General features: G+C 52.2%; 6 protein-coding genes and 1 non-coding gene across 7 annotated transcripts; 4 read left to right on the forward strand and 3 right to left on the reverse strand.

Annotated features, from left to right (window-relative positions):
- Window positions 1–751: 751 nt before the first annotated feature.
- B0H65DRAFT_441482 (putative RasGAP group protein) lies at window positions 752–3,321 on the reverse strand (the record flags this gene model as incomplete). The annotated part of the gene is made up of 4 exons (XM_062825528.1): window positions 752–2,566; window positions 2,624–2,872; window positions 2,928–3,061; window positions 3,120–3,321. 4 exons carry the CDS (start codon window positions 3,319–3,321, stop codon window positions 752–754), a joined length of 2,400 nt encoding a protein of 799 aa, XP_062682982.1.
- Window positions 3,322–7,901: 4,580 nt separating this feature from the next.
- On the reverse strand, window positions 7,902–7,972 carry B0H65DRAFT_t202. Its single transcript has one exon. It is a non-coding gene; the product is annotated as a tRNA-Gly (tRNA).
- A 534-nt stretch (window positions 7,973–8,506) lies between these two features.
- On the forward strand, window positions 8,507–10,067 carry B0H65DRAFT_461665 (uncharacterized protein). The gene has a single exon (XM_062826608.1). The coding sequence runs from the start codon at window positions 8,829–8,831 to the stop codon at window positions 9,813–9,815; it is 987 nt and encodes a 328-aa protein (XP_062682983.1). The 5' UTR covers window positions 8,507–8,828; the 3' UTR covers window positions 9,816–10,067.
- Window positions 10,068–10,292: 225 nt separating this feature from the next.
- On the forward strand, window positions 10,293–11,126 carry B0H65DRAFT_422285 (uncharacterized protein; the record flags this gene model as incomplete). The annotated part of the gene is made up of 1 exon (XM_062824393.1): window positions 10,293–11,126. One exon carries the CDS (start codon window positions 10,293–10,295, stop codon window positions 11,124–11,126), a length of 834 nt encoding a protein of 277 aa, XP_062682984.1.
- Window positions 11,127–11,456: 330 nt separating this feature from the next.
- B0H65DRAFT_507885 (uncharacterized protein) lies at window positions 11,457–11,960 on the forward strand (the record flags this gene model as incomplete). The annotated part of the gene is made up of 2 exons (XM_062828181.1): window positions 11,457–11,507; window positions 11,550–11,960. The coding sequence occupies 2 exons, from the start codon at window positions 11,457–11,459 to the stop codon at window positions 11,958–11,960; spliced, it is 462 nt and encodes a 153-aa protein (XP_062682985.1).
- A 572-nt stretch (window positions 11,961–12,532) lies between these two features.
- B0H65DRAFT_441485 (uncharacterized protein) lies at window positions 12,533–13,444 on the forward strand (the record flags this gene model as incomplete). Its single annotated transcript, XM_062825529.1, has 1 exon — window positions 12,533–13,444. The coding sequence occupies one exon, from the start codon at window positions 12,533–12,535 to the stop codon at window positions 13,442–13,444; it is 912 nt and encodes a 303-aa protein (XP_062682986.1).
- A 64-nt stretch (window positions 13,445–13,508) lies between these two features.
- On the reverse strand, window positions 13,509–16,209 carry B0H65DRAFT_461669 (armadillo-type protein). The gene has a single exon (XM_062826609.1). It carries the CDS (start codon window positions 16,112–16,114, stop codon window positions 13,778–13,780), a length of 2,337 nt encoding a protein of 778 aa, XP_062682987.1. The 5' UTR covers window positions 16,115–16,209; the 3' UTR covers window positions 13,509–13,777.
- Between the last annotated feature and the right edge of the window lie 342 nt (window positions 16,210–16,551).

A 16,551-nucleotide genomic window follows, 5' to 3' on the forward strand; every position in this document is an offset into this window, starting at 1 on the left:
TACGTAGTAAGTAGTATGTAGTGTGCGTAAAGATGATGTTCAATCCATCCCAAGCCAGGCCAGCCGAGCGGGACCGAAATCACTCTTCATGGGTGTCGTTCGTTCGTTCGTTCGTCCGTCCAATTCGTCCGTCCACCGAGTCCCCCTCCAGTTGCGCGGTGAGAGAGGAAAAATCCATACCGAGAAAAACAGGAATAGCAAAAGCCAGAGAGACATACGAGAGATGATTAGGTACATGAGGGAAACACCCAAGTGGATCCTACATTGGAAGCGAGAGCGGCGTGATTGACGGCAAAAACGAGATAAAAGAGACCATTTGTAAAACGACGGGAGGTATAACCAAAACGACCAAACATAACAAGGAGATGGAACGAGAGCTCGCTAACTATGTGCATATATAAACGCAACTAGAAACGACCATGATTCAGACATGTTAGGATGACCGATGGGATGAAAGCCGGGTGAAGTCAAGGCGGGATTGGTCCGGACAGTACTCCGACCATTGGACGGAGAGCCCTTGACTGGCCCGACACCCCCTTGCTCCCTTTCATCCGGCCTGGTCAGTTTTGTAGGTAAATGGGTGTTGGGAATGACTTGGAGTACTGGGAACCGCAAAACGAAAGTGGTATCAAGAGTCAGATGAAGAGACCGCCAAGAAAAAACTCCACCAACTCCAGGTGAGGGATATCACCTCATGGGGATATCATCCCTCACCTCGCAACGGAAAGTAAAGCCAGACTGAGTGATGTGTCTACCATCCCTTCTTCCGGGCGAAGCGCTTATTGAGCAGCGCGAGGACCTTGGGGACGTTGAACTGCACGTATTCGAGGTCCAACTCGTCCTGATTGTCCTTCTGCATTTCAAGGAGATCGTCGAGCTTGAGGTCCAATTCGAGCAGTCCTCGGTTCCGACCTACAGAACTGTCAGTGATGTTCATCATTGATGGCAGCTGCGGAGACTCGGACTCACCCTTGTAGTGCAGCGAGATGACAAACGTTCCCGGAAGTGGACTTGTGAAATTGAAATAGATGTTGGCCCTCCTATTGTCCGGGACATTGCTCTTTTGGATGACGCCCTCCTTTTCGAGCTGTTGGTGGGTAAACTTGTACGGGCCTAGCACCTGTTGCTTCTGTTGCTTTCTGGTCTTGCCCTCGCTCTGGCTTCGTACGTTATGAAGATAGCTCTTGTAAGTGTCCAACTGACTGACCAAGTAAGCGTTATGGTCACGGATGGTCTTGTAAACCTCCTCGAGCTTGATAGTCTCGGTCATAACAACTTCTTTGAGAGAGCCGAGATGTTGAAGTTCCTGCTCAACCTCATCTCGTAGCAAGGAGAATTGGTCGCTCTTGTCGACAACCTTGAGTTCCTGCAGCTGACTTAGCAGCTCCATCGCCCGGATACCTTTACGGACCATAACCGCATCGTTCTTGGACGTGGCAGCCGCGTCTGCGATGCGTTCAAGCCGCAGTGGCCTCCTGGCTACTGACGAATTGGCAGGGATTGTTCGTAGAATCTGCACGAAGATCGACTTCGCTTCCATAAAGAAGACCTCTTCTTGGGTGATGTCCAGGGCGGCGGTCAGGTCATCAATAGCCGTTTCCCACCTACTGAATAGCGGCAAATTGACGACCCTGTTTTCCTTTCGCGGCACCTGAGGTGGAGCAGTACCCAACTCTGACATGATGATGGCCAGATGCGAGTTCTCATCCTTGTACAGCTCACCAGCATGCTTTTCGAGCAATCCGTGCATAGCGTAGATTTCGTTGAGCGTAATGTCCAGCTGCAAATCCTTCTTGGAAAGGGCGACGTAGTTGTCCATCTCAAGTGTCTCGTAGAAATCTTGCACCTCGCACAGTTCGAGCATAAATCGGTTGACCTTGTCCTTGTTTGCATGGATAAAAGGTTGTAGCTTCGCCATGTACGGTTCCTTGGCGTATGAAGGCTTGTTGGCCAGGTTCTGGAGCATTTTGGCGATGTAGGTAAGTGTCTTTCTCGGTTTGTCCGCAGGGATGCCGTCAATGAGCATATACGACTTGGGCGTGACAATTGCCGGGTTGATGAAGCGCAGGAAGAAGAAACTGCCAATGAGCGTGCAAATGATCTGATCATTTGCATCGGGATATTTCCTCTTTGTCAAGCTCCGAATCTGCTTGCAAATCCACCGAATTCCGTAGGGGGTTTCTTCGAGGCCCTCAATGATGGTGTCCAGAAAGCCATTGGCAAGCTCTGTCAGCATCGTTAGCCGCGGGTTGATGATCTCCTGAACCTTGGGATTCTCAGCAGCCTCTTCCTGCGTGATTCCCTTGGGGAGCATCGCCTCGGGGCTCTCAGGGTCTTTCGCTTCGGCCTCTTCAATCATGCGCTCGTAGACCTTGAGCGGGTTGATTTCGAGGTCCAGATCCTTGAGCTCAATCAGGCTGTTGATCCTATCAGCCAAAACCGATTTCAAAAAGCTCTGGCCTGGGCCTCTCCTTGTGTATGTCGTCATCATTCTCGAGACCGGGGTGTTGGCGCGAAGAAGCGAAGAGTATTCGGGCGTATTGTCGAATTGGTAGGTCAGGACAGACTACGGCATAGTTAGCAAATTTCCTAGGTAGCGACACAAGGAGGATAACAAGCTAACCTGAAACATGGTCAAGAGCAGATGCTCTTCACGGCTCTCGTATTGATTTCCGTAGATGGTGAACATAACCGTCTGAAGCAGTGAATCAATCTCGGCCATGGTGACAAGCCTACACAGATGCGCAATATGCCTGGGCTCTGATTGCAGTAGGAAGAGCAAATTTCCGTATTTCTGTGTTTTGTCATCGTTGGGGAAGGCGCCCTCTTGTATATCGGTTGCGTCTTCGAGGTGACTAGCGACTTCGTTTTGCTGTAACGCGGATCAGTATGCTGTGTACGGAAAGCAATTGCTCAGGCAGGCCTACCTCTTCTAGAGCCATGCGATTTTGGATCAGCAGGGCAATACGCGAGTCCAAGTAGCGGACATCTTTCTCAAGTACGAAGTTCTTTTTTGATTGCGAAGAGATCTTGGTCTTGAGATCCCGCAATACCTTTTGCGCTGTGACCAGGGAGTTAGTATGCATCTTGGACCGAGTGGGTGCACATGGACTGCCAACCTCTAGCAAGCTCGTCTTCGATTATGAGATCGGACTCATTGGCGGACATTGACATGTACAACGCCGACATGGAATACCGCTTGGACTGGCGGGCGGACCGCGAGCCCTCGTAGGAAGACATGGTGTTTTGTCGGGAGAGAGGTTGGAAGGAAGAGGTGGATCCGGTAGAAGCTCGAGAAGGTGTCTGCAACATAACAGACATTCTGGCAAATCTGGCGGGCGACGATGAAGTGTCGAGAGGGTCAGACGCGTGGCCCGATGGAAACGATTGCCGGGTAGTGGCAACGACGGCAGAATGAGTGTTGTTCTATTATGTATTTAGGATTGATCGGTCGCGCGACTGAGGTCGATTCAACGTTAAGCGTGGTCCCGCTGGGACACGCTGATGGAGATTAGGGTGCCAAGAGATTGCGAAAGGAGCGACGGTCGACGTCCACAAAGGTCGCACGAAGACGGTTTCGGCAGGGAGCGAAAGCGATGGTCGTCCAGCGAGCGCCACAATATTTCCCTCTCGGGAGTAATGTCGAAGTAGCCGACGCAGCGGATGGGGGCAGGCGATTGTCGCGACGGATCGATGTCGACAAAGTTTCGAGAGCAATTGGGCCTCACAGTCGCTGGGGGGCGGGGGGAGGCTCGGGGGGATGGCGAGAGGCGGTCGGCTTGTAGCTGGACGCGCGGTCGTGATTGCAACGATGCGACTCGAGCAGAATGATGGAAGCGGGCGTCGACGTGGTTGTTGCTGTGATTTGGATAAAGAGACGGATCGGTTCGAAACGGTGGGTGTTGTTGGTGTCTATAGGTGCTACCTTAGACAGATGCTAGGGGCCTGGGTCGTTGGTAGGCCGATGGGTTTCCCTTGGTGCGATGGGACGGGTTCCTCTTGGAATTGCGGGAGGGACCCAGCGCAAAACTTCCGGTTGGGCCTTTGTTGGGGGCGAGACCTGCTTTGACGTGCACTGCGCGCTGGGGGATGCAGCACGAATGCACAAGAATGCAGCAGGAAATTTGGCAGATTTCGTAACAAATGTGATGGGGCGCGGAAGATGCGATGCGATGCGATTGTGGTCAAGCCGCGCTCGACTTGACTTTCGCTAGTAGAGGTAGAAAGAGAGACCGCCTCGATCGGTCTGAGGAGACCAAGAGGAGGTTGAGTTGAAGGTGAAACTGTGGAGAGGGAAAAGAGGGGGAAGAAACGCGTGGGTGGGAACTTGGAGCGAAAAACCGCAGCTGCAGTGGGTGCAGTGCTCAATACAACAATATACGGTATAGTCTTGTGGAGTCTAGCCAGGGACCTGGGCGATGTTTTGGGTTTGGCTTCTGCTCGGGGGCGCCTGCGTCCGTAGTGTAGCTGTGGAGGTAAATTACCGCGTCACCACACAGTGGAGGATAAAGCCGGAGAGAGGAACCTCTGGTAAATCCGTCAAGATACTTTGGTTTCAAAGGAGCGACAATTGGGACAGGTGGTTGAGGTGGAAGTGAGAGCGTCGGGTATGATGTCCTGTGTCTCGAGCTGAGTGCCGAAACAAGCACGCTAGAAAAATCCAATACCGAAAGAGAATGTGCGGTCCGTCTCAAAAGAACAAGTGCAGTTGTCGATAAAGACGGGACCAAAAGGCATGGGATGCAGTCAATGGTGGAGCAGGAGACTGGAAAAGGAAAGGATCCAAAAGTGAGAAGGGTTCAAAAGGGTTCACTGCCTTATCGCCCAACACCTCCAGTTTCTAACTCCAAGGGGGGTTCACCACATATTCTGATATTGCAATTGGCGACGGGCTCCTACCTCCATGTCCCTGAACAATGAGACGGAGGCGGGATGAAGCAGGGCAGGTGACGGGGATGTCTGTTGCAGATTCGCCTTTACCGGCTTCAAAATCAGGAACCAGAAACACTTGGCTCAAAGGCACCCCCGTGCGCAGTTCCATCGCCACTGGACGCCGACTCGAAATGGTCGCTGCTGAGGAGGTATAAAGAAGCGTGTTAACAACCACAACGGGGCATTGATTCAACTTGACGAGCGAATTGGAGGCCAACTGCACCCACCCATAGGACTCAAGACAAAGAAAGGAGGTTGTCGCATTCGTCAAAGCAACCCTATTCTCAACTTCGGTTCTCAAGAAAGAAAATCGCCTTGGTGTTTCGGGTCCCCCATTGCAGGGAGGGGCAACTTTCAGGCCATGTGAGAGATGGACGTCGGGTCGCAGTGGGGGGGTGTGCTAGGGGTGTGTGTGCTGGGGATGGCCTCAAAGGGAGACAGGGGAACTCGACTGCTCATTGGTCAGAGGCACCCTCCATGCGCTAAGGCCAGGGGTAACACGAGAGAGTGGGGCCGTTGATTGGGACGGCCGAACACACAGGCCATTCACAACTCCAACCTGCATCCCGCCAGGGCAAGTGCCCACTGCCCACGGTTGCCCTGTGGCCGCCGATGTCGATGTGTGCCCGCAGGCCCGGTACAGTGTCCACTCTCAGGAACTGTTTCCTGTACATACAGTCCTACCAGAGGGCAGTCGTCCTCTTCGAATCCATCCGAATCCATCCTGTTCAATTCGCTGATATCAAACATGCTTGCGAAAGGGGACAGTGGACAGATCGAGCCAAGCTCAGGTAATAAGACCATCACTGGCATTTCCTTGTTTTCATGTCCGCCAGATCGACATCATTCTCCATCACGACCAAGGGGGGGGACCCAAAGTCTCATTCCGATTATCCGAAGTATATGTCTAACAAGTTTTGCCTGATTTGTCGTGCAGTTCCTGATACTCGGATACCCAGCTCCTCTTTGTCTGGGGAAAGGAGCCGCAATCTAAAATTGTCATAGACCACAGTCATACAGCCAAGTCTCCGGCGGGTGTTATGCATCTCCGTCGTTGGAGGCTCTTTCCTACCAACTAGTATATTTGGCTAAAAGATGAAGATGGCATCATTTTTGCTCACCATCTGCGGAGAAGTCTCATCACACGACGATGTTCCTGCAGTGCGTTGCATCGTCCATGTTCGAAACAGCCTGGCTTGAGCTCTGTGCGTCACTTGGGGGGGCCCGTTCCTGGCTAAGCCGGCAACAAAAAGGTTGCAGTTTACGACGGTGCTGTTCCCATTTTCCTTATTCCAGCCTCCTTCAGTATCTTTGTGTGTTGCTTCCTCCCACCTCGTCCCCTGTATCAGCGTTTTTCCTTTCTTTTTGTCACGGTTTTACCCTCCTTCAAATCACACCCCCATAATCTCCTCATAAACGTGGTGCATCGCACCGTTCGGATCCAGCAGCCTGGAGCACGTACATATCGGGTAACCTTACCGAGTGCAATATGATCACACAAGCATGACGTTTGGACTAGGCAAACCCCGTTATGCACAACAGCAAATTGCTACAGGCGACCACGACAGCATTTGCTGCTCATGACAGCTGCGGGATCGGCAACAAATCTTCAAAGGCGACACAAGAACGAACATATGAAACCCCCTGTTGACAGTTGATGTGTGTGTGACACAGCTTCTCCAACAACTCCTTGGATCCGGCCGGTCACTACTGCTGTAACCTGTCCTTATCGTCTGTTCTGTCCATGACTTTAGCAGCAATGAACACGATTCTTCACCTTCCTTCTTGACCTTTGGATTAAGGAAGAAAGAGGAAAGAGAACAATATCAAAAAGCGCAGACAAACCAGAGCACAGCCATGATATCATTCCAAATCCTCCCAATGGGTTTGTTACCCGAATAGGCGTCCGAAATCTGCTTGTTGTTCTCGCCCCCTGTTCCTCCAAACCCACCCGCCATGCCCGCTCAGCCCAGGGTATACGGTAACAAGCATGCAGACAACGATCTCTCCCAGCCCAAGCTGCCCAAGAGCATTCCGACATGATGATGATAGGTCCTCTCCATGGGTTACCTGACTTTCTTCCCGTTCTCCCAGGTCTCTTCACACTCTCATACCCAACAACTTGGCCCAACCAGTAGCAAGCCATTTGTGCCTGGCAAGGCGTTTAAGCGATGTCCCTGAAAAAAAAAATACGCCCGTTTGGCTTGCAAGGATATTCACTGCATCGTTTGGCTTGTCGTGCTTGTCTCACTATCACAAGATTGGCTGCAATCCGCGCTTTGGTTACACAACTCACTCAAACAAAAGCATTTGGATAGTTTCGCAACGGCATTTGCATTTCCAGGTTGAGGTTAATAACAGATGAGTACTGTACAATTTGTGGACTAAATGCAGCATTAATCCCCCGGCGGTAGGCCGGATGGGACAGAGCTGAACTTTTGAGACATTGTCGCGCCTGCCGTTCCAGCAACAAATGGGCACAGCATTGGGGGGTTAAGGTAATGTATGTCTGTCACCTACCTCCGTCTGTCGGGCATCAGGGGCATTGGCGAGTGAGTGGATGACTCGGAGGCCCGAGTAAGATGAACGGCCTTTTTGTCAACGTCATATTTGGAATGCAACATGTGAAAGAGGACCATGAATCCAATGGGAAAACATGGTTGGTCACCAAGAGGGATTCCAAATTCTCGATTTGGTTCTCTCATTTGGTGGTGGCTTTGCAGCACAAGTACAAACAACGAATGGCCTATGCAAAACTGTCTGACTGGTTGATGCGCAACGAGATTGCATTCGCTCCAAGCCCATTCAGATTTCAGGAAGGACCACTTCAAAGTTGAAGGAAGCACTGCAAAAAAACACTGCAAAGATGTTGGCGGGTATCTCCAAAAAAACCCGGAAAAAAAACAAAAACAAAAGAAGAATCGGGACGAACAAAGGCCAGCAGATGACCAAAAAAATGGAAAAAGAAATGCGCCAGCCGCGAATCGAACGCGGGGCCCATCGATGGCAACGATGGATTTTACCACTAAACCACTGGCGCTGGTTTCAATTGGTTGGTAGTTTGGCCAAAGCCTGAGCCTTATAATTGGAGACAACCATCGTCACGGTGGTTGACAATGGCTTCAGTCGACCCCCGAGACGTTGTGTCGACACTTTGGTCTTCAATAACAGATTAAACCATGTGCTCAACAAAGGGTTCTCTTGCTGCACTATCATAAAACGGAGTTAGGAACAGACTGCATTGATCGTTTCTCTTAATGAGAAGATATGATCGAGTGTCTACCGAGTGCACCTGAAGTGAAATAAGATGACTACCTAGGGGAGGGAAAAGAATGACGTGCCGCTTCCTTTAAAGTCAAGAACCGGTAATTAACACTGCCCCCCCAGGCTATAGCTATATGTTCGCGATTATTGTGGTCCCAAGGTATGTCAAAGTAGAAGTCAAACATCAGTTCCCCTCCAGGGTCATTGGGAAGACACCCAGTCACAGCCATGCTCTTATGAACAGCTCTTGTGAACTTGAACATGTTATGTCGAGTATGCTTTAAAGAACAAAGAAAAACACTATCAATGCCGTGCCGGAAAAAAAAAGAGATAAAAAAAACCCCCCCCAAGCCTTACGCAGTTTCTCTTTACCTCCCTTGTTCATGTCCTCGGCACTTTACCAAGAGAACAATGGACGTAAAAGCCAAACAAGAAGACATGAACAACAGGATTGTTTATACTTGAGATTTGAAGTTTCAAGAGACAAGATGGATACAAATACCCCGGTCCGGAACCCCTGAGCCAGACTTCCATTCATTCAGCCAGCAACCCGTTATCAAATCATCACCAGCAAACGACAACCCAAATAACTCTTCAAAGGTAACGTCCTACCGACCCAACCATCGCCCACCATGCCCACCATAAACACCGAAGACAGCTTCAACCTCTTCCACTCCATCTACAACGTCCCCACCTTCTCCCTCATCCTCCGCCACTTCCGCGACACCTGTCCCCGCTCCACCTACATCTGCCACGACTGCCGATCGGAAATTCTTTTTAAGATCGTCCACGGGGCCAGCGACCCTTCTCTGTGCAACAAGCTGGGCCTCATCCCCCTCTTCAAAGTGCTCCAAGACGAAGGACTAACCTCCTCCAGCAACTTTGGCCTGGACAAATCCGAAAGCAGGGTGCCCAAGCCCGAAGCCGCCGATTACCTGACCGCCCTAGGCAAGCCCGAAGAATGGCATAAGGTGATCAAAGGATGGGGCGCCTTTTTGGTGAACTATCTTGTTGTCAAAAAGGGCCCGGGATACTCAACTGATGAGCTGGAGGACATGGGAAAAAAGGAGCTGGGCAGTTTGGTCAGCAAGCTGATCTTCCTCTGCAGCGGCACCTATACAGTCCTGGACTTGTTCCACAACCGAAAGTTTGATGAATTCGCCGAGTGGACTGCTGAACTGCTCGCGAGCATGCAGTGCCGGACGGGCAAGTGCAAGGCGCTCAAGTGGCAGGAACTAGTGGGTAAGAACCCGCACGGTTTGTCGGGATCCGTCAAGTCGCTGGACGGCGAGGACGCGATTGTTTGGGCACGTATCGTCATGTTCTCGGTCAGGTCGCTGTTGGAGCCCTCGATCCGTCAGGTTATTGACAAATACCCTGGTCTGGTACCGCATCTCGAAAAGGACTTTGATCCGAGAGTGGTGATGCCGTCGGCGGTGAAGAGGTACGCGTGGAGGCCGAAGCGAATTGTTGAAGTTACCATTAAGGATGCTGGTAAGTCATTCGATCAGGCCAGGGAGAAGGGATACTTTGATCATTTGATCAAGGAGGGAAAGGAGAGATGGCGAGCGGCAAAGGATTTGGCGGAGGAGCAGAGGGAGGAGTACAATGCCTATTGATAGGTGTACCTCCAATCTTTCTACCTCTTTTCCTCAAAGTCTATGTTTTGCCTTGTCATATGTGTTTTCGATCCGCGATTTCTGGTATCTCGTTTTTGAGTTTCAATTTTTCTGCGGGTAAGTACCTGGAACCACCCTTTGAAGGGTTCACTTCCATATCAGGAGTCGCGAATAGGTAGAGGTAGTGATAATACAATGAATACTTTCCTAACGAACTCGAGTGCAAATGTGCCAATTGATGATAAAAGTGTGATGTACTGTATGTAACTGCGGAGTGGGTGGGTGGTATGGTGAGATTGTACAAAGTGCTGCGGGCCACCGGCCTAGGAACTGCCGAGAGCGGGGCAAAGCAGCGGGCTCCCTTCTTACCAGGACAACACCGACGAAGGACCTTGGTCTTCCACAAACATGAGGAGGGTTCTTTGCAAAAACATGAGGATTAATTCCACTACTCCAGACCCAAGACCTCCATCCCCCATGGATCGGTTCGGGCAATGGCGCGGTCCCCGCAAAGCAGCCATCTGCCTCACCATGGACAACCTCGGCGAAGCGCAAGACGTCTACAAAGAAACCTGGGACAAACCCATTGGCACTCATCCATCCATTACCGACCAGCTACCACGGATGCTCGACCTGCTCGACAAATACAACATCAAAATCACCTACTTTATCGAGTCTTGGAGCCTCGCCGTCTATCCCGACGTCGTCAAGGACATCATCGCTCGTGGTCACGAGGTTGCATGGCACGGCTACCAACATGAGCCGTGGGCTTCCCTTCCTCTTGAAGAGGTGCGCGATAAACTCGACAAGAGCTTCGAGATGGCCGAGCCGCTAGGGATCAAGTACGTCGGGTTCCGACCGCCTGGAGGAGAGCTGGGAAAGCGTACTTCATGGGATCTGATAAAGGAGAGCGGTTTGGAGTATATCTCACCAGTAGACTTGGAATTTAGGTGGCTCGATCACCTGAATGGTATTACCGTACTGCCCTTGGAGTGGCCGGAGGTAGACGCCTTCTACTATATGGAGAAGTTCGCTGATAAAAGATCGGCCTATCGAGAGCAGAGGGCGGTCATGTCGCCAGCCCAGTTCAAGGAACACTTGATGAACAAGATTGATCTTGCGTTGGAAGATGAGGGCTTCCTGTCGATTCTATTTCATCCGTTCTTGCAAACTAGCGAGGAGAAGCTTGAGGTTTTTGAGGATGTGCTCAAGCGTATTGCGAATGATCCGGAAATCTTCTGTGCCCCGTGTCGGGACGTTGCGAAGATCGCATCTCAGTGGCAGTGGGATGAGAATGAGGACGGAAAATAGGTCGGATGCCCAGAGGAGTGCGCCGAAGCAATACGATGACCTCGTCTTACCCTCGACCCACTTAAATCATTCGACATGTTTCCGAGAACATGGACTTGAAGGTTGTTGGTCAGCCATTACATGGGGTAGAGAAGATCATCCCCGCTTACCACGGCTTAGATGGCTTCATCACTCCTATCTCCTCTTGTTCTCCTCACTTAGTCACGACCTTACTTTCAGGCTCCTTTCGGTCTTGCTTCACAACTTTCCTGTCATTCCAGGTTCAGTCTCACCAAGAGCGAAGCTCACCACAACATTCACCCAAACCCACCGCCAACACCCCATATCAAAATGGCGTCCAGCGTCTTCTTCGACCCCCTCACTCTCCTCCGTCTCGCCCCCGTCATTAGCAGCACCGCATCTCTAACTCTAGCCTGAGACCAGCACTGGATGCTGCGCATCTTCGCCCTTCCCGAGCTCGAGCGCGACAGCAACCAATATCTACCTAAATGGTTCCACGCCTTCTTCCGGGCCGGATTACCGAGCGTCCTGGCTTTTCTCTCGGTCACCATGGTGACATCGACACTCAACCTCCGCGTACAAAGCCCCTTACTACTCAAGCAACGGGGTTCGTACTACTGGTACGCGGCCGGAGCCGCGCTTGCGGCGGGACATCTTCTTTTTGTTCCGGCTGTGGCGCCGAAGATTCAGGCTATTGTTGAGGATGAGAGTAAAGAGACATCGGTGGGAGAGCTGAGGAGGTGGCTGAGGGTTAATGCTATCCGTGGGTTGACGACTGATATGGGGGCTTGGGTGTGTTGTGTTGTTGCCGTAGTGAGGACTTTCAGCGTGTGAAAGAGCGGTTTCCAAGGTCGATGAGAAAAGGGGGGCACGCCGTCTATCATAAAGGCACTCGGTTGTGGTCTTTGTCGTGCTGATAGCTTTTGTTGAGATTCGAAGTGGTTTATTGTCTTCGACAATGCACTTGTATATGGTCCTCCGTGACCCGAATGTCGTCAATGGAAAGCCTCCACATTCGGTCTCACACAAAGAGAGAAGGCTTGCCAAAATCATTGTCCGAGTTCCGGATGGGCTTATCCTTCGTGCTCAAAAGCCCTTTCACGAGTCACAAATATAGAACAATGAACCGCGATCATGAGGACTCGGGCTTCTTTGATGAACAGAGCCACAGAGTCGAGAAGAACAGGCTTGAAGAAAAAAAAACTATAAGATCGGGACGGGCTGTTCAGCATCACGATGTCAGCTGCTCTGTTCACAGTTCAGTTCAACCAGCCACAACCCAGGGAAGAAAACAAGAAACAGACGTCATCACCAATAACAATATCAAGATCGCAAACCCCCTTTCAGTAGTACCTACTTTCCCTAGAAGCAGAAAACACAAAAAGAAGAAAGAAAAAAAGACCAAAATGCCACCAAAGAAGGCCAACGCAACCAACAGGGTCACCAAGGGCGGCCGTCTCGGCCACGGCCCCAAATGGACCCCCTTCGAAGCCTGGAACTTCGACCGCACCGCCCGCGAGACCATCCCCGGCGCAACCTGCAAGCAAATCGACTCCTTCTACGCCGACCCGCGTCGGTGGAACGCCGCCGGCCGTCCGCAGCGCCCGCGTCTCCCCACGCTCCCCAAAACCGAAGCCGAGAACGAGTCCGCGTGCATCACGGACCGCGCGCGCGCGGCGCTCGCCGAGCCCGTCGACGCTTTGGGCGTCAAATACTGCTACACCTGCTTCGAGTGCGGGCGGAACCCGGATGATCCCGCCTGCGGCGTGCAGTGTTATGATGAGATTCATAGCGGTGGTGGCACCACCGGGATGAAGACTTTCTTCAAGAAGTGGCTCGAGATCCGGCACACCGGCACGGCCGACAAGGGGTACGGCGTGTTCGTCAAGACGAACGGGCGGTATGAGATCCCCAAGGGGTCGTACCTGGGTCATTACGTCGGCGAGATCGTGCCTGGGCCGAGCAAGAACAATATGTACCTTTATGAGCCGCAGGTCGGGCTGGAGTGGGATACCGACAGGCCGATTGTTGACGCGGGCAAGATGGGGAACTGGACAAGGTTCATGAACTCGAGCTGCGATCCGAATGTGGGCGAGGCGATCATGCAGATTGGCAAGGTCAGGGTGATTGCCTTCTTTGCGAACAAGACGTTGAAGTCGGGCGACCAGCTTTGTATTTATTATGGGGATGATTATTTCACGGGTCATGGTCTGCAGTGTACTTGTGACGAGTTTGAGGGCCCGCATGATCCGACTGTTGTTGGAGCGGGACTCAAGGCTAGGGAGCGGCAGCAGCAGGCTCTGGGTTCGCAATCTTGATGGTCACGGTGGCTTAGTTAGATGTCTTTGGCCTGGCGCTGTAGGATACCCTCTGCATTATAGACCTGCTTTTCGTTTTTGGATATATATAAATCTTATCTTAACCTGATCGCTATTTGACTTATGTAACTCAACTCTAGTTAGCCAACGCCGCTTCCATCTCTGCGAAGATGGGTGTGGGAAAAGTGAAAGTAGACTAAATTGTACACAACAATCTTTTAAAACCATTCTCTAATCATCCCATAGGGTATCATATCAATCGACTCTCAACATCCTCTTCATTCACAAGGGATCCTCTTACCAAGCGCCCCCCCCCGTTCGTTCACTCCTCCTTCATGCCGCCACCTCCTTCTTTTCAAACTTCTTCCCTGCAAACCCCTTGGCCTTCTTGGGATCAAAGTTCTTCCCCAGATATCCCTTCGGCTTCTTCTCAGCCTCCTCCTTTTCCTTCTCCTCCCTCTTCTTGGGTGCCGCCGCTACTCTCGCTGTCTCCGGATCCGTCTCCTTCGCCCACCTGACCCAGTCATGGCGTCTGTGGCTCCACATGTCGCCCTTCCACGTCCGCCAGACGTTGCGTCCCAACCACGTCTCTCTGAGATCCCGCTCGTATTGCGCAAGCTGCGAGATGATGTTCTCCTTCATGTGGAAGGGGACCGCAGGCGCGTTGGGCTCGGCCGGCTTGGATGGCAGAGTGATGATTTCGTTGAGGACGGCAGAACCGCGCTGCGAGGTGGCGAGCTCGTATACGTGCGGAAGAAGGGACGACACGAGGACCTTGTGGAAGGTCGGGGTTGTGGCGGGTGTCTGAAGAGCCTTGACGAGGATCGAGGAGGTGTTGTGCGAGGTAGTGGCCATCTTCATGACCTGTGCCGGCTTAAGGGCAGCAAGTGACGATTGAATGGCCTTTGAAGGTTGGCCGGGAATGGCTAGCAAGGCGGCGACGAGTTGGGAGCCGTGGTTGAGCATGAAGGCCTTGTTCTTGGCTTCTTGGGTCTGGAACTTGGGCTGCGTCTTCTCTTTCTTTTCCTCCTTCTTTCCCTCCGCTCCTTCCTCTCCTACTTCCTCGGTCGACTCTGGCTTTTGCTCCTCCTCGCTGACCTCCTCGTCGAGCATGCAAAGCTTGGGCACGAGATTCTTCCAGTCGTTACCGTAAGCAGATGTAAGAGCCTTAAGAAGGGAGTTGATCTCATCAGTGCCATTACGGACGTTGCAGCGCTCGAAAAGGGTCTTGATAACGTTGAAGCGTCCCTTGTCGACGAAGCTTGCCATCTCAGGCAAGGACTTCTCAACGGCGTCGGCAAGATCTTCTCTGCTCAGACGGTTGAGAACCCTGATGGCGGGGTAGCAGGCGATATCGTTGCGAAGCAGACTCTGGATACGAGGACCAAAGATGTGTTGCTGGAGACCCTTGAAAATCTTACCGGGGCAGTGGGTGATGAGTGTCTCGAGAAGTCGCGAACCGATCGGGTCGTAGATCATGGAGTTGACGAACTCGGCGGCTTGGGTGGTGTTATCGGCGAATGCGGCGGGCGCGTCGGGGACAAGCATGCCCAAGAGCGTAACTTCGGACTGTGTCTCCTCCTTCTTTTCCTCCGCCTCATCATCTTTCTTCTTCTGCTTCTTGTCTCCCTTCTCCTTGCCCTTTACAAACATTGTCAACTCCAACTCCAACAGCAATTGCAGCGCCGGGTTACCGGTAGGATGCTTCGCCAGCACCCTCAATGCAGTAGCATCCATTGTCGCTGTGGAGTCATCGATGATCTTCTTGATCGCCATCGTAAAGGACGACGGAACCGCTCTAATTTGGGAGCTCAACTCGCTCGCATTTGCCGCCGCGCCCTCCACCGTGATGTACTCCTTCTTCCTGCTCTGCAACAGACTCTTTGTGCCGGCCTGATCCAGCGACCTTCCGGACAGGATAACCAGCAGCGCGCGCATAGCGTGCGAGCCGAACCTATCGCTGAGCAAAAATCCTAGATGTTCCTCCAACTCGTCCAGCGTCAGCAGGAAGAGATCCTCCATTGACGACTTCATGGCCTCCGTCTCCTCCTCGCCCTCCGGCAGGGGCTCCTGCTCGTACTCGCCGCTCAGCTCCTGGGTGACGACAGGCGCCGATTGCAAGAAAAGCTTTTCGCAACAATGACTGGCAAAACGATGGGTGACGAGCGAGATGAAATGGCCGCCGAACGCGTCGAACAAGCTCTTCTTCTGACGGGTGTTTGACAGCAGGATCAGGCGTTCCATAAGGCGCGAGCAAGACTGACTGCTGGCCAGCTTGAGTTCCTTGCCGCGCATCTCCTTGTAAACGTTCTGCAGAAAGATGTCGCGCTCCTCGGTTGAGGGGAAGTCGTTCAGTTCGAGCAGTTCGTCGGCGTGGCGGAAGTACTCCTGCTCCTGTTCCTCGAGCATGCCGAAGAACTCGCGCTCGAAGTTGGTGTTGGGGCCGCGACGGCCCTCGGGAGCCCCGGGAAACGCATTCTCGTCGTAGGTACCGTCTAGGGGAGGAGGAACATATTCGGCGGCGGCGGGAGCGAGGGCCTCTTTCTGGGCTTCCTCGCGGCGTTGCTTCTTGATGTCTCTCTCTTCTTCGTGTTCGATTTCTCTATCTCTCTTCTTGGCGCGCTTCTCGTCGCGCACCAATTGGCGTTTCGACTTTCTGTTCTTGCCCATGTTGCCGGTCGCTCGATTGCTCGGTCGATCGGTGGTGTAGAGTGGTGCAAAGAGGCGTGAGGTGAACCGTGGGTGGGCGAGGCGATGATGGTTGCTGGATGAAGTTACTAGAATCCAAATAAAAAGTTTCGTTATCTTATCACAGCGAAGCACCTTGGAGCTTGGGTGTGTTTAAGATGCCAAGATGAATTATTGCTTCATCTGATTGGGTGGTGAAATTGAGAAAACCGAGCTAAATGCCCAAAGGGAGGCAGTGGTGGGGCTCAGTTAGCATGACTGCCCCCAGGGGCTGTGTTAGGCTAGACCCTAACCCTGGTATACGCCATTATCAGGGCAGTGCTGAAGATCATCACCAAGAACTTTACAACATCAGCGGAAAAAGTTTATGAATTAACAGAAACTTACACCTCCCCCACATCTTTTGACCCCCGGCCAAG

This window comes from Neurospora tetraspora (assembly GCF_033439725.1).
Source record: "Neurospora tetraspora strain CBS 560.94 chromosome Unknown B0H65scaffold_3, whole genome shotgun sequence".
Taxonomy (NCBI): domain Eukaryota; kingdom Fungi; phylum Ascomycota; class Sordariomycetes; order Sordariales; family Sordariaceae; genus Neurospora; species Neurospora tetraspora.

Excerpts from the sequence above, each read along its gene's own strand:
- B0H65DRAFT_461665 (XM_062826608.1), top strand. The coding sequence starts at position 8,829 with ATGCCCACCATAAACACCGAAGACAGCTTCAACCTCTTCCACTCCATC.
- B0H65DRAFT_461669 (XM_062826609.1), bottom strand. The coding sequence starts at position 16,114 with ATGGGCAAGAACAGAAAGTCGAAACGCCAATTGGTGCGCGACGAGAAG.